Below are 14805 nucleotides of genomic sequence, written 5' to 3'. Positions count from 1 at the left end.
TTCATGCAAAAACCTGAGATGGATTATAAATAGATGATAGATACATGATAAAACACTACCCACTGCCGTCGAGTTGATTCCAACTCATACACTAGCAACCAAAAAGTGCTCTTATCCACACATATAAAAACCAAATCACTAGGGGAGAGACAGCACAAGAGGAAGAAAAAAAGGGAAAACAAACCAACAGACATTTCAAAAAGGTTACCCTCGCCCCTCCACCAAAAAAAAACACCTGGGCCTGCACAACACAAAGAGTGAACCATCATGTAAACTGTGGGCTTGAGTTCATAACAATACTGTGTGCACATTGGTTCAAAAAATGAATTAATGAAATGAATGAATGGGCTTGCTGTCCCCCACCCCCCCCCCCCGTTTTCCACCACCAAAAAAAAATGTATAATCTATTCCCAAGCTTTGCTTTGCACGTACCAGAGTCCGCAGAACCTATACTTCCTGGTCCAGAGGAATAGAATTCGGTGTTTGACGTGGGGTTATCAACGTGAGTATTGGAATGCTGAAGATAAAGTGGAGTTCCTTTCAAATGACAGGGCCTGGCTTATCTGAGATCAGGCAAACATTTGGTAGAGGAAGCAGGGGGCGGGGGTGGGGGGAGCACAGAACAGAAGTCGAGACAAACAGAGGATTGCTTATGAGTGCCTTTTTTTTTTTTTAATTCTCAAATAGCTCTAATCCCAGAAAATAAAGCAAGCCATGGACACTAAGAAAGACCCTAAAATTTCAAGGGGTTAATTAACCCCTGGCCTAGAAACTGCAAGCTGGCGCAGGCCACAGACGAGAGCAGGACCCTCTCTGACTCTCTCCCTACCGTAGGTCACAGCTTTAACGCATTAGGCGAGGTAGAAGACATTCCCTCCTCAAGAGAACAGGGCCACAATCATACCTGCTGATGAGCATCTACCAAATATCGTTGTGGGAAGCGCCTGTCTATGCAAACCATGTAACCTCATGTTAGGTCAAGTCAGCTGAGGGCTGCATGTCACGATGACATTTTTAAAACCCGTCGAGTCAGTTCTGACTCCTAAGGACCCCACATGCTGCAGAGTAGAACTGTGCTCCACAGGGTTTGCAATGGCTGTGACTTTTTGGAGGCATCACCAGGCCTTTCCCTCAGGTGCCTCTGGGTCACTTTGAACCACCAACCTTTCCGTTAGTAGCCGACCACTTAACCGTTTGCACTACCTGCAGACTCCTAAGATGACATTTAACCAAAACAAACAAACAAAACTAAACCTGTTGCTATCAAGTCACTTCCAACTCCTAGTCTGCTTTATGATAACCTTGTTCTAAGGAACCCTGGTGGCACAGTGGTTAACTGCTCGGCTGCTTACCAGAAGGGTCTGTGGTTTAAACTCACCAGCCGCTCCACGAGAGAAAAGACCTGGCGATCTTCTGTAAAGATTACTGCCCGTGGGGCAGTTCTTCTCCGTCACTGGGAGTCAGAGTCGCCTCCATGGCACACAACAGCAACAGTCACAACCCTTGTTTTGTAAAAATCCTGAAACAACGTTGTGTGTGAATGCTGCTGATACAGCTGTTCACTGCACGACCAAGAAATAAAGGAGAGAAGTAGAAGTTAGACGTGGGTTTTATCTTGCTGCGCCGTTCCCATCTTCTTCATGAGTAATTCATAAAACGGGCTAGAGAAGACAGCCTGGCTGGCCGGTCCTATGCGTGCTGTCTCGGGGCAACCCCACGGATGCTTTCACGACACATGCCGACGGGTGGCTCCTTTGGAACCGTGGAAAGCCCATTCTGCGGTCTCAGGGAGGACGCTTAGTTCTCCTCTCTATCACGTTTCCATCATTTGCGTTTGAACACTCGTGATTTTCATCTATTCCCCAAGACGTGGAGTTCTCCACCTTTTCTGGGTTACCTTGGTGATAGAGTTCTCTCGCTAAATTTCTCACCAAAGGCCCTCACCTTGACGACTGTTCTCTCGGTGTACGTGGCAGTTCCTCCTCTCTCGGAAACTGTGTATTTGGCAAAACCTGCTGCATTTCCTTAGAGAGTAATTATTCTCTTCATGTTGCAGAAGTCTACTTTTACCCTGTGACTAATTTAGTAGAAGCTAACCTGGGTCGTCTTAGAAGTAATCACTGGCTTTTCCTAAAATAGTCTTTGTGTAAGTAGCCTCTTCTGCCAAAAACCTTTGCCACCAAGTCAACTCCCACTCGTAGTGACCCTACAGGACAGAGCAGAGCTGCCCCACGGGGTTCCCAAGGCTGCCATCTTTACAGAAGCAGACGGCCACATCTTTCTCCCGCCAAGCAGCTGGTGGGTTCAAACCACCAACCTTTCAGTTAGCGGCCGAGCACTTCACCACGCTGCACCACCGGGGCTCCTTAGAGTAGAACTGCCCCCATGGGGCATAATCTTTAAGGGAGCAGATTTCCCGGTCTTTCTGCCATGTAGCCACTGGTGAGTTCGAACCACTGACCTTTCAGTTAGCAGTCAAGCGCTTAACCTCTTTTAGCCACATGGAAAGCCCTGGCAATCTACTTCGGAAGAATCAGCCATAGAAAATCCTGTGGAGCATAGTTCTACTCAGACACACATGGGGTCGCCACAAGTCAGAGCAGAGTCAACGGTAACAGGGCATGGGGCGCACAGGGGATGTGGAGATGTGGCCTCGGGAGTGGGCGTGCGGGGCCAGGAGCACGGCTGGCTGTGGCGGTCCTGGCTGCTGCCACTCTGTTGGTACGGCCACTTCCTAATCGTGTGCAGCCGCCGCCACCACCTCCCGGAGCTGAGAGCCCATGAGCAACCCGGCCCAGCAGGCACCTCTGTCAGTGCCTGCGGCCCGAGCCGTGGCAGGTGCTGCCCTGTGCCAGGAGTGAACGGCTGCGTGGCTGCTCAGCGGATGAATGAAGCCAAGAGGAAGAGGAGGAGGGACTGTGGTTATTGGGATACCCCCTGGAAACCCTCTGCTGGTTCACACTGGGGCTTTGGGGTCTTTCCCTTGAAAACAAAAACCTTATGGGACCACAGTTGGCTGTTGCCCGAACAGATGTTATATAGCTCATGACTATAATTAAAACTCCCAAAGCCGCCTCCTATTTCTCATCTAACCTCTTGATGTGGAGCTTGGTTACAATTTTCAGCAGGGCTCTGTCTTCCAGACATGTCAGTTGGCATGCGTAGTCAATGTCAGCTTAGAAATTCCATAAGCCATGTGCTTCTATTGGTCCTGTAACTCATTCTTTTTATAAACGTTAGACTGAGCTGATTAATAAGTAATTTAGATACCTTAGGAGTCTCTGGATGGTGCAAATGGTTAACTCGCTTGGCTGCTAATCAAAAGACTGGAGGTTAGAGTCCATCCAGAGATGCCTCAGAAGAAAGGCCTGGCAATCTATTGCCAAAAAATCAGCCTTTGAAAACTCTATGGAGTACACTTCTACTCTGACACATGTGGGGTCACTATGAGTTATATCGACTTGATGGCCCCCAGTTTTTTGTTTTGTTTTGGATATTCTAAGTTTGAGACTTCTAGTTCTCTTCCCCTGAGGCCCATCTCAATTTCTACCCATCTGTCAAGGTCCAGTTTAAAGATCCCTTCTTCACTCTCCTAGTCTGTGTTCAGAGTGGAGAGAGATGGACTCTGTAGAGCTTTGTCTCTATTCATCTTTGAAGCCCTGGTTGCGCGGCGGATGAGAGCTCGGCTGCTGACCAAAAGATCGGCAGTTCAAATCCACAAGCCGCTCTGTCCTATAGGATCACTAAAAAAACCCAAAAACTAAACCCAATACCATCAAGTCTATTCCGACCCATAGCAACCCTCTAGAACAGAGTAGAACTGCCCCGTAGAGTTTCCAAGGAGCAGCTGGTAGATTTGAACTGCTGACCTTTTGGTTAAGAGCTGAGCACTTAACCACTACACCACCAGGGTTTCCATGGGGTTGCTAGAAATTGGAATTCACTGGACGGCTGTGGGTTTGGTGGGTTTTTTTGTTTTTTTTTTTTTTGGTATTCATCTTTTTGCTGAAACACTTTTGTTATACAGCCAAGCTTTCCCATTTCTGTTTCGTTTTTACTCCTTCAAATCACGTGGTCCTTTTAGAGCCCTTCCCTACCCTCTCTTTTGCAAATTCCCAAGAGTATTACAGGCTGAATTACAGCAACTAACTCAGTGGACCCTTTGGCCACTTTGGGAGCTGTGACTCCTGCATGCTCAGATGAACGTGAGCCTTAAAATCCAGTTGCCGTGGATCGATTTCAATTCATGGCAGCCCCACGTGTGTCAGAGTGAAGCTGTGCTCTATACAGTTTTCAGTGGCTGATTTTTTTTGAAGTAGATTGCTAGACCTTTCTTCTGAGGAGCCTCTGGGTGGACTCAAGCCTCCAACCTTTTGGTTAGCCTCAGAGTACCTTAACTGTTTGTACCACCCAGGGGCTCCACGTGGCCTTGGATATCTTGCTTATGCCAAATTAACACTTAAGCTTGAGTGTTTTGGTGACTCTAGAACAGTTGTAAATCTAAAGAGCTAACATGGCATTTGTTTCCTTGTCTACACAGTTCAAGGCGATGAATAATCTTTTTTGGGTCATCCTAACTCTCATCCCATCTTGAGTTCTAGGACTTAACTATAATCACTATCTCCCCCTTTATAATTTCTGTTGCTATACCAGGCAGTGGTCCAAGGGTAAGCCTTAAACTCTGAGAACTCCATCTAACTTAAACAACCCTGACCTGAAGGGATCCCTTTCAAAGTTTCAGCTAATTGTGGGCTTTTAGCCAATTTACCATCATACAATCCTTTTTAGAGAAGAATGTTTTAAGATGGAAGTTCAGGTAAAAAAATACAGGCACAGAGGAAGAACACAGTCTAGGAAGGATAAGCCTAGAATTTCTGTATGGTTACATCATCCAGAACCTTCTCTCCCTTGAAGGAAACTAAAGACACAAGGGAAAGATTAGTCCAAAGGACTAATGGACCACAACTACCACAGCCTCCAGCAGACTGAGTCCAGCACAGCTAGATGGTGCCTGGTTACCTCCACCGACTGCTCTGACAGGGATCACAATAGAGGGTCTAGACAAAAAAAAAAAAAAAGCTGGAGGAAAATGTAGAACGAAATTCCAACTCCCCAAAAAAGACCAGACTTACTGGCCTGACAGAGACTGGAGAAACTCTGAGAATATGGCCCCTGGAGACCCTTTTAGCTCAATGATGCAGTCACTCCTGAGGTTCACCCTTCAGCCGAAGATTAGACAGGCCCATAAAACAAAATGAGACTAAAGGGGCACGCTAACCCAGGGGCAAGGACTAGAAGGCAGGAGGGGACAGGAAAGCTGGTAATACGGAACCCAGGGTTGAGAAAGGAGAGTGTTGACATGCCATGGGGTTGTAAACCAGTGTTATAAAACAGTATGTGTACTATATTAACTGTTTGATGAGAAGCTAGTTTGTTCTGTAAATCTTCATCTAAAGTACAATATAAAAAAATTACATAGAAAAAAAAAAAAGAACCTTCTCTTTCTGTGCTTCCCTCATGGACTGGGTGACCATTGAGCTGGGTTTGTTGAGAGCAGCCCTGGTTGGTGCTTATCTTCCTGGTATCATTAATATGTCCTCTTTCTAGAGACTGCCTCAATTTGAGCAACAAATTGCATGGTAGCCTACCCAAAGGGGAAAGCGTCTTCCTAATAGTAAGAATTGAAACCCTGCCTTAATTGATTTAGATGACCCCCATGAAAAAAAATGTTCTAAATCCAACTTTGGTGAGTAGTGTCTGAGGAGCATTTGGGGTCTTAAAAGCTCGTGAGTGGCCATGTAAAATGCATCTTCTGGTCCCATCACATCCAGAGCAAAGGAGAATGAAGAAAACCAAAGACATGAGGGAGATATTAGTCCCAAGGACTAAGAGAACACAGGTGCCACAACCTCCACCAGCCTGAGCCCAGAACACCAGCTGTGCTGATAGGGATCACAGTAGAGGGTCCTAGACAGAGCAGAGAAAAATGTAGAACACGATTCAGATTCACCAAAAACGACCAGACTTACTGGTGTGACAGAGACTGGAGAAATCCCAAGACTATGGCCCTCAGACACCCTTTTAACTCAGAGCTAAAGCCACTCCTGAAGTTCACCCTTCAGCCAAAGATTAGACAGGTCTATAAAACAAATAATAACACACGTGAGGAAGGTGCTTCTTAGTTCAATCATATGTATGAGACAAAATGGGCAACACCTACCAGAAGCAAAGACAAGAAGGCAGGAAGGGACAGGAAAAATGGACAGATGGAAGCAGGGAACCCAGGGTGGGGAGGGGGAGGGTGTTGACACATTGCGAGGATTGCAGCTAATGTCACAATACAATTTGTGTATAAGTTGTTGATCGAGAAATGAACTTGCTTTGTAAACTTTCACCTAAAAAGCACAATTAAAAAAAAAAAAGAAATCCTGCCTTAAGCTGTTTTTCAACTCTAGTATTTAGCTATGGAAAAGGAGCCCTGGTAGCGCAGTGGTTAAGCACTTAGCTGCTAACCAAAAGGTCAGCAGTTCGAACCCACCAGCCCTGGAAGAAAGATGTGGCAGTCTGCTTCTGTAAAGATTACAGTCTTTGAAACTTTATGGACCAGTCCTACTCTGTCCTATAGGATCACTATGAGTTGGAATCGACTTCAAGGCAATGGGTTTGGTTTGTTTTGGTGTTTTCAGTCAGCTGTGGATATTAGATCTGGCAGCTTCAATGCCTTTTAGCTGGTTGAGCTTAACCTACCACTTGGATAAACCAAACCAAACCCAGTGCCGTCAAGTCGATTCCGACTCATAGCGACCCTATAGGACAGAGTAGAACTGCCCCATAGAGTTTCCAAAGAGCACCTGGCAGATTTGAACTGCCAGCCCTTTGGTTAGTAGCCGTAGCACTTAACCACTACGCCACCAGGGTTTCCATCACTTGGATACAAGGGCTAAAAACTCCTCTCCTTGGATTCTCGAGGATGCCCTCTTTTGTTATACTCCAGTGTAAGCTTTCCCCTTTTCCTGCTGGGTGGGGTTCTCTGCCCTGGTAGACCAGGAGGGGTGATATTCATTATTGGGACTTGCCCTTCCATCTCTGCCTGAATGCGTCGGTGTTGTCAGGAAATGGCTCTAAAACAGTGGTACTGTGATCCAATCATGGGATGGGATGATTGGCTAGGAAACATACCAAGTACTTTATTGGCTAGGAAACATACCAAGTACTTTAATGACTTGGAAGACATACGGGAAGAGGATGAATCTGTTACTTAATCTCAGCATTTCCAAAAGAGGCAAGAAGTTAATTGTAGAGAGCTCTTTGTCTGGTTTTGACTTCAATGTTTTCGAAGTCTCTCAAGTGACGACCTTCATCTCCTGAAGAAAGAAAGCTTTTTCTGCAGTTCCCCTGGATATTGGCAGTTGAATGCTAATTGACTCAGCTATATTTTTAGAATAAAGAAAAAAACCAAACCTATTGCCGTCAAGTCAATTCCGACTCATGGTGACCCCCCTCCATGTGCGTCAGAGTGGAAATGTGCTCCACGGGCTTTTCGGTAGCTGATTTTTCAGAAGTAGATCGCCAGGCCTTTCTTCCAAGGTGCCGCTGGGTGGACTCGAACCTCCAACCTTTTGGTTAGCCACAGTGTGTTAACCGTTTGCACCACTAATACATAGTTTCACCCCTAATGGGAAAGAAAAGTGGAGCTCTTATGTAAGTGGCTTCAACTTCAACCCTGCAATAAACGTTCTCTTTCGTAGTAAAGAAGACGTGTACTGAGTCTGACTTCGTGTGCAACAATGGCCAGTGTGTTCCCAACAGATGGCAGTGCGATGGGGACCCCGACTGTGAAGACGGTTCAGATGAAAGCCCAGAACAATGCCGTGAGTGTGACTTGCTTTGGGCTCGAACTTTCCTCAGCTGTTCTGTGTCTCGTGCCTCTAAGCACTGCTTAATCTGACACTTGGTAGTAGTTTTCCCGTCCACCCTATAGGTTAGACCATTGGACTCCAAAGTCAATCAGGCCATTGACAGTTGACCAGTCTCCTTTCCAGAATGGTCCTGTCAGTCTAACAAGACTGACATTCTCTTGGGTAGCTTCATTATTCACTATTGAATGCTGCAGACTGAAGCCAGCAGATTTGATTAAGAACTCCTTGACTAGAGGCATAGATTCCAAATGTTTGACAATACCGACTCTGAGCAGTTGGTATTCTAGTCCTGGAAGGTAAGTCAAGGTGAGAAGGTCCCTCATGGGCCAAGTATAAGCTTGTGGAGACAGAACTCCTTGTATTATAAAAAAATCTATTACTCAAAGGGTGAGCTGTTAATTAGGTGTTATGGTGGCTGTTAACAAACATGTAACTGAAGTTATTGAATCAGGGATCCTCTAGCTTGTTCTTAAATAAAAGAAACTCCACAGATACGTAAGTAGCGCTGGCAGCTTCGGTGCCTTTCAGCTGGTTCATCTGAACCAACCCCTTGGATGGAAGGGCTCAAATCTCCTCTCCCTTGGATTCTTAAATATGCCCTCTTGTTATACTCCAGTTTTTTATACGTTATTTACGTGATGTATAGCCGTGTCCTTAGGCTGATGTTCAGAAACAAGGCTAAGAGGTCATACAGGCTGATGGTTTGGGATCCTCTGAGAAGTTTTGAAGGTCAAGGTGAAGAAAGCTTGGAGTCCATTTTAAGGCACTAGAGGCTGGTCAAAGCACTGTAAGTGGAGGCAGAGCTTAACAAAGTTTACGTCTACAAAATTATTATAAAATAAAACCAAATAGAAAGGAAGAGAGTGTGTTCATTTCAGTTTTTCCAAGTAAGAAGTGAGGGAAATAACTAGGATATTAGTCAAGGCGGGTGAGATGGCGCAGGCAAAGACAGGATCTATAAAGATGCACCCCTGGTTTTAGTGGTGGATGACCTGGTGGAGTCAAGAATGAAAGCGTCTCCCTGCCTTGTGAAACATAAATCCAAAGGTGGTTGCTGAGGAGGCCTGTAAAGGGACCTAGCAGGGGAAGACTTAATAGGTATGAAACCATCTGGCCGTTAAGGAAGTTGGGATTAGGTGACAATGTCTGGGCGTGCCCACTTGATAGCCTTCAGATAAATAATTGTCTAGGAGCAGGCCAGGAGTCCCTGGATGGAGCAGACGGTTACATGCTCAGCTGCTAACTGAAAGGTTGGTGGCTCGAACCCACCTACAGCTCTGTGGGAGAAAAGACCTGGCGATCTGCTCCTATAGAGATTATAGCCTAGAAAACCCTATGGGGCAGTTCTACTCTGTCCTATAGGGTTGCCATTAGTCAGAATTGACTTGTAGACACACAAAAATAACAATATACCGAGTAAAGCAAAAGCCAGGCCTGAGAACGGCCACGGAAGCTTGAAGGAGTGACATTGCCAAGGCCCTCAGGTGTACTGCCAGGTAGCGTTGGTTGGCATGGCTTCTCAGGAATGGCGCCGGCCAGTGATCCAACCAGGCTTCGATAGTAAGACCCATGTCACCAGAATTCCAGGCCACTGAGTGACGAGTGTTACCGCTTCCAGGCAGCTCAGGAGCGGCAGCTTTGCACTGATACGTGTGGAGGCTCTTTTGAGACTGTATATCGTCAACAGATATGAGAACATGTCGCATAAATGAAATCAGCTGTGGTGCCCGTTCCACTCAGTGTGTCCCAGTATCCTGGAGGTGTGATGGTGAAAGTGATTGTGACAGTGGAGAAGATGAAGAAAACTGTGGTAAGAAGACCAGTGTTGAGGGGCTTGTCCTACAGACCCCTTTCCTGCAAAAAGGGGGGGCAGGGGAAGCTACTGAATCAGGAAGACACAGCTAGATTGACTCACTTCTCAGCGACTTCACTATCTGCTCAACGTTAGCGTTCTAACCACTTGTCCTTCGTTAACCGCCCTAAGACTCTGAAAGGAGCTCTCGTGGTCATTGGCCATTGCTTGCTTTGGCGTTTCTTGTAGACAAATAGAAGTAAGAAGGTAAGGCATTCAAGGCACTTAAACATTTAGCAGAAGCTCAGTGAAGCCGAAAGTGTGTGGGCTTTGGAGCTCTGGCGGCATAGTGGTTAAGAGCTTGGCTGCTAACCAAGGGGTCAGCAGTTTGACTCCACCAGTGACTCCTTGGAGACCCTATGGGGCAGTTCTGCTCTGTCCTATAGGGTTGCTATGAGTCGGAATTGACTCGATGGCAGGGGGTTTGGTTTTTGGGTTTTTGCCTGCGTTAGGAGTTCCTGGGTGATGCAAGTCGTAAAGCGCTTGGCTACGGACCAAAAGGTTGGAGGTTCGAATCCACCCAGAGGTGCCTCAGAAGAAAGGCCTGGCAACCTACATCCTAAAGATCACAGCCACTGAGAATCCTGTGGAGCGCAGTTCTACTCTGACACACATGGGGTCATCATGAGTCAGAAATGACTCGATGGCACCTGGTTTTGCCTCTGTTACTGCAGTGATTGGTGGGCCTTCCTCACGTTGACTCAATAAAACTGGAAGGGAAAGTGGGGCAGACACGCACATTCACAAGTCTAAACTGCTTGAGTGTCATCCAAGCGCTTCTTAACCCCCAAGCTAGATTCTCTTGTAAACCCAGTGCCGTACCCTTTCCCAAAGTTGAGCTGGCCCAGAAACATGCATTAGCACCTTCGCAGCAGCTACCCAGAGCAAACCCTACCCAACCTGTGGTGTCTTTGTCACCTGTCACAGTTCCTATCTGGGAAAGCCAGCTCTGTTTCCTACCCTTTCATCTTTCCGTTCTTGGAGAATGCGTAATCAAATGCAATGTGTTAAAGGTGAGGTCCTGGGAAAATCTCTAGGTTGAGTAAACATTGCTTGAAAGCTCTTTCAAGCTCCCGTCCTTTTTATAGAGCCTCTCAAACCTATGAGGAGCCCTGGTGGTGCAGTGGCTAAGCACTCAGCCGCTAACCAGAAGGTCGGTGGTTTGAGTCCACCAGCCACTTCATGGAAGAAAGATGTGGCAGCCTGCTCCCCTAAAGATTTAGAGCCTTGGAAACCCTATGGGGCGGTTCTGTTCTATAGGGTGGCTATGAGTCAGAATTGACTCGATGGCAATGGGCTTGGTTTTGGCTTTTGAAAACTACAGCTAGGGCTTCAAACCGGTTCATTCAAACCCCTGCTGAGAATTTGCATTTCTACCCCCAGATATACTGAATCCGAATCTACCGTTTAGCAAGATCCCCCGGTGATTCTTATGTACAATAAATTTTGAGAACCATTGCTCTACTCGTGTTCTCAGAATTGGTCCCTAACCAGCGCCACTAGGATCACCTGGGAACTTGTTAGAAATGCAAATTCAGCTCAAAGCCCTGCCTATAGCTCCCAAGTATGACAGGCATCAGGGCCTCAGATAGAGTGGACAGTGAGGTCTGAGCACTGGCAATCAAAACACCGGTCTGACATGGAGAAGTTGCCACCAGAGGCCAATAGCCCTGCACCTAGTCCAATGAGCTTTGGTGGCCAACCCCAGAAATGAGCTTTATATGTTGGTGAGCTCTGGAGCTGCCAAGTGTTTCCCTGTTAAAACTAGACTTTGCTTCCCAAGAGAGTCATGGTCTCCACCCAAATTACCACTAAACTGTGACCTTAATACGTTTGGCAGGGATTTGAATCAAAGTAAAAACCGGCTAGTGTGCGGAGCTTATTATTAGCAGACTTGGCTGGGAGATTGTGACCCTTGGCCTAGCGTGACTTTCTGAAAACTGAAAGTGTTTAAGACTTGTTATTCCTGATCCCTCTTTAAAGGACCTGAAAAAGAAGGCACCGAGTGTGATGGTATTACATAATGGCTTCTCTTTGGCGACAGTGCCTTCATGCTTGTTACGTGTGTTACAATTGCCTGCACACCCATGCGTGGTCTTCTCAACTGATGATAGAATCTGTCCTGAAAAGCAGTATGTTCTTTGAAGTTCACTCAGGCTCTGCCTTCCAAAACTAGGTCCCTGGCTGGCGCAAACAGTTTGGACTCGGCTGCTAACAGAACAGTTGGCAATCTGAGCTCGCCCAGTGGGGCTGTGGAAGAAAGGCCTAGCAACCTACTTCCATAAAGATTACAGCTCAGAAAACCCCATGGAGCAGTTCTACTCTGACACACATGGGGTTGCCAGGAGTCGGAATCAACTGGACAGCAACAGGTGGGGGGTGTGTGTGTGTGTGTATGCGCCTTCCAAAATGAAATCTCTGGTTACAGTTTAAGGTGCCAATCCCTGTCCTTTAAAGAGTCAGTTCTAATTCTTATTTCAAGTTAATGTCTGGTCTTCAACTATTTTCTTGGTCCTCTATTTCTATTCTTACCCACAGTGCTTCTGCATTTTTCGCACAATGAGACCATTTCCTAGCACTCCAGGGGCTTGACCTTGATGTAACTCTGCTTTAGCTCTTCAAGTAAGCTAGAGATCTAGGATTAGCATCAAAGGTCTGCATCTCAGATTCTAGGGCAGGAGTCTTGAGAGGACCGATCCCGATGCCCTACCGATGGGGCATCCTCTGTCCCCACAGGCAACGTGACATGCAGCGCCGACGAGTTCACCTGTTCCAGCGGCCGCTGCGTCTCCAGGAACTTTGTGTGCAACGGTCAGGACGACTGCAGTGACGGCAGCGACGAGCTGGACTGCGCGCCGCCAACCTGCGGCCCCCACGAGTTCCAGTGCAGCACCTCGTCCTGCATCCCCCTCAGCTGGGTATGCGACAACGATGCCGACTGCTCAGACAAGTCGGACGAGTCCCTTGAGCAGTGTGGCCGCCAGCCGGTCACCCACACCCGCTGCCCAGCCAGCGAGATCCAGTGCAGCTCTGGCGAGTGCATCCATAAGAAGTGGCGCTGTGACGGTGACCCCGACTGCAAGGACGGCAGCGATGAGGTCCACTGTCGTGAGTAGCATCGTCATCGGCGTGGCACCTTCACCCTCTTCCCTGGCCGCCTGGGTGACGCCGTGGCTGGCTTCATCCCACCGCCTTCTCTCCCTCTGCAGCTTCTCGAACCTGCCGGCCGGACCAGTTCGAGTGTGAGGACGGCAGCTGTGTCCACGGCACCAGGCAGTGTGACGGCATCCGAGACTGCGTGGACGGTTCCGACGAAGTCAACTGCAAACGTGGTGAGGGCTCTTCCTGTCGGGGAGGTGGGGTGGCGCCGGCTCAGCCCACTAAGGGCATCTCTGTGGCCGTTTTGCTTTGCAGTCGACCAGTGTTTGGGCCCTGGGAAGTTCAAGTGCCGGAGTGGAGAGTGCATCGATATCAGCCAAGTGTGTGACCGAGAGCAGGACTGCAGGGACTGGAGCGACGAACCCCTGAAAGAGTGTAGTAAGTGAGAGGAGACTGTGTAGCACCCGGTTAGGGACCTGAAGTGGATCCGGCTGCTTCCGTTCGCACCGAGTCAGACTGAGGTTAAACCGCCCTTAACCAACTCGGGTCAGTTGCTAGGCTTACGAGTGAAATTTTATGACTTAGCGGCCCAAGTAGTGACAAACTAGTTCATAATTTAACCTCCTTATAGATCACTGGGGAAGCCTTGGTGGCACAGTAGTTATGCGCTTGGGCTGCTAACCAAAAAGGTCAGCAGTTCAAATCCACCAGCCACTCCTTGGAAACACTACGGGGCAGTTCTACTCTGCCCTATAGGGTTGTTATGAGCTGGAATCGATTCAACGGCAACAGGTCTGGGTTTGGTTTTATAGCTCAGTGCAAAGCAGTACAGAAGCTTGACTAAATGCTGCTGAACCAGCTGGTAACCTGCCAAGGGGGTTAAGTTTAAAAAACCAAACCCGAATCTGTGCAGCTGATTCTGGCTCCTAGTGACCCTGCAGGACAGAGTGGAACTGCCCCATAGGGTTTCTAAGGCTGTCATCTTTACAGAAGCAGACCGCCACATCCTCTCCTGTAGAGCAGCTAGTGGGTTCGAACTGCCAACTTTTCATTCGGCAGCCAAGCGCTTAACCACTGTGCCACCACGGCTCCTCGGGATTAGGGTTAGTCTCCCTACCACAACCCACCCTGAGATGCAAACCTGCAAAACACATGATCAGGCCCTTGCTTAATCATGGGTTTGACCAGTCTAACAAAATAAGTTATCAGAGACAGCCTGGATTTTAAATGTTACTGAGACGAATGATCTATTTGGAATATGCCGTCTAGTAACTGAGCTACGTTTTTATTTCAGATGTGAACGAATGCTTGGTTAATAACGGCGGGTGCTCCCATATCTGCAAAGACCTAGTGATAGGCTATGAGTGTGACTGCGCAGCTGGGTTTGAACTGATAGATAGGAAAACCTGTGGAGGTGAGTCCGAGAAGACAGCCTGAGCCTGGGGGTGGCGGGAACAGGCAGAAACCGTCTAGCAAGGCGTAGGAACCGCAAGACTAATTCTAATTTCCCTCCTAGATATTGACGAATGCCAAAATCCAGGAATCTGCAGTCAAATTTGTATCAACTTAAAAGGCGGTTACAAGTGTGAATGTAGTCGTGGCTATCAAATGGATCTTGCCACTGGCGTGTGCAAGGCAATAGGTAACGCACTTGGACTGGTGTTGCTCGGGCACCTTTACGAGTAAGTGCTTGTGAAAGGCACAGCCAGTGACTACAACAGCAAACGAAACATGGAATGAAAGCAGTACTTGAGAGCAGTGCTGTGAAGCTCACAGTGTGATACCAAAAAGCGGTTGCCACTGAGTTGATCCCAACTCATGATGGCCCTGTGTGTGTCAGAGCAGAACTGTGCTCCACAGGGTTTTCAATGGCTGCAATCTCTCAGAAGTAGATCACCAAACCTTTCTTCCAAGGTGCTTCTAGGTGGATTCGAA

General features: G+C 47.6%; 1 protein-coding gene across 5 annotated transcripts in view; it reads left to right on the top strand.

Moving 5' to 3' along the window:
• VLDLR (very low density lipoprotein receptor) overlaps positions 1-14805 on the top strand; it is a 47151-nt gene that overhangs the window by 20906 nt on the left and 11440 nt on the right. For 2 of the 5 annotated variants that reach the window (XM_049897287.1, XM_049897288.1), the window contains 7 exons: positions 7749-7871; positions 9607-9729; positions 12508-12879; positions 12981-13103; positions 13186-13308; positions 14165-14284; positions 14387-14512. In XM_049897287.1, the coding sequence (XP_049753244.1) occupies positions 7749-7871; positions 9607-9729; positions 12508-12879; positions 12981-13103; positions 13186-13308; positions 14165-14284; positions 14387-14512 (1110 nt within the window). The remainder of the gene's footprint in view (positions 1-7748; positions 7872-9606; positions 9730-12507; positions 12880-12980; positions 13104-13185; positions 13309-14164; positions 14285-14386; positions 14513-14805) is intronic. The other 3 variants (XM_049897290.1, XM_049897289.1, XM_049897291.1) reach the window with 2 other exon arrangements.

This window comes from Elephas maximus, chromosome 9 (genome assembly GCF_024166365.1).
Source record: "Elephas maximus indicus isolate mEleMax1 chromosome 9, mEleMax1 primary haplotype, whole genome shotgun sequence".
In the NCBI taxonomy this organism is placed as follows: Eukaryota; Metazoa; Chordata; class Mammalia; order Proboscidea; family Elephantidae; genus Elephas; species Elephas maximus.
Note: the sequence above shows the minus strand (reverse complement) of the source record. Positions and strands in the feature narration are given on the sequence as shown.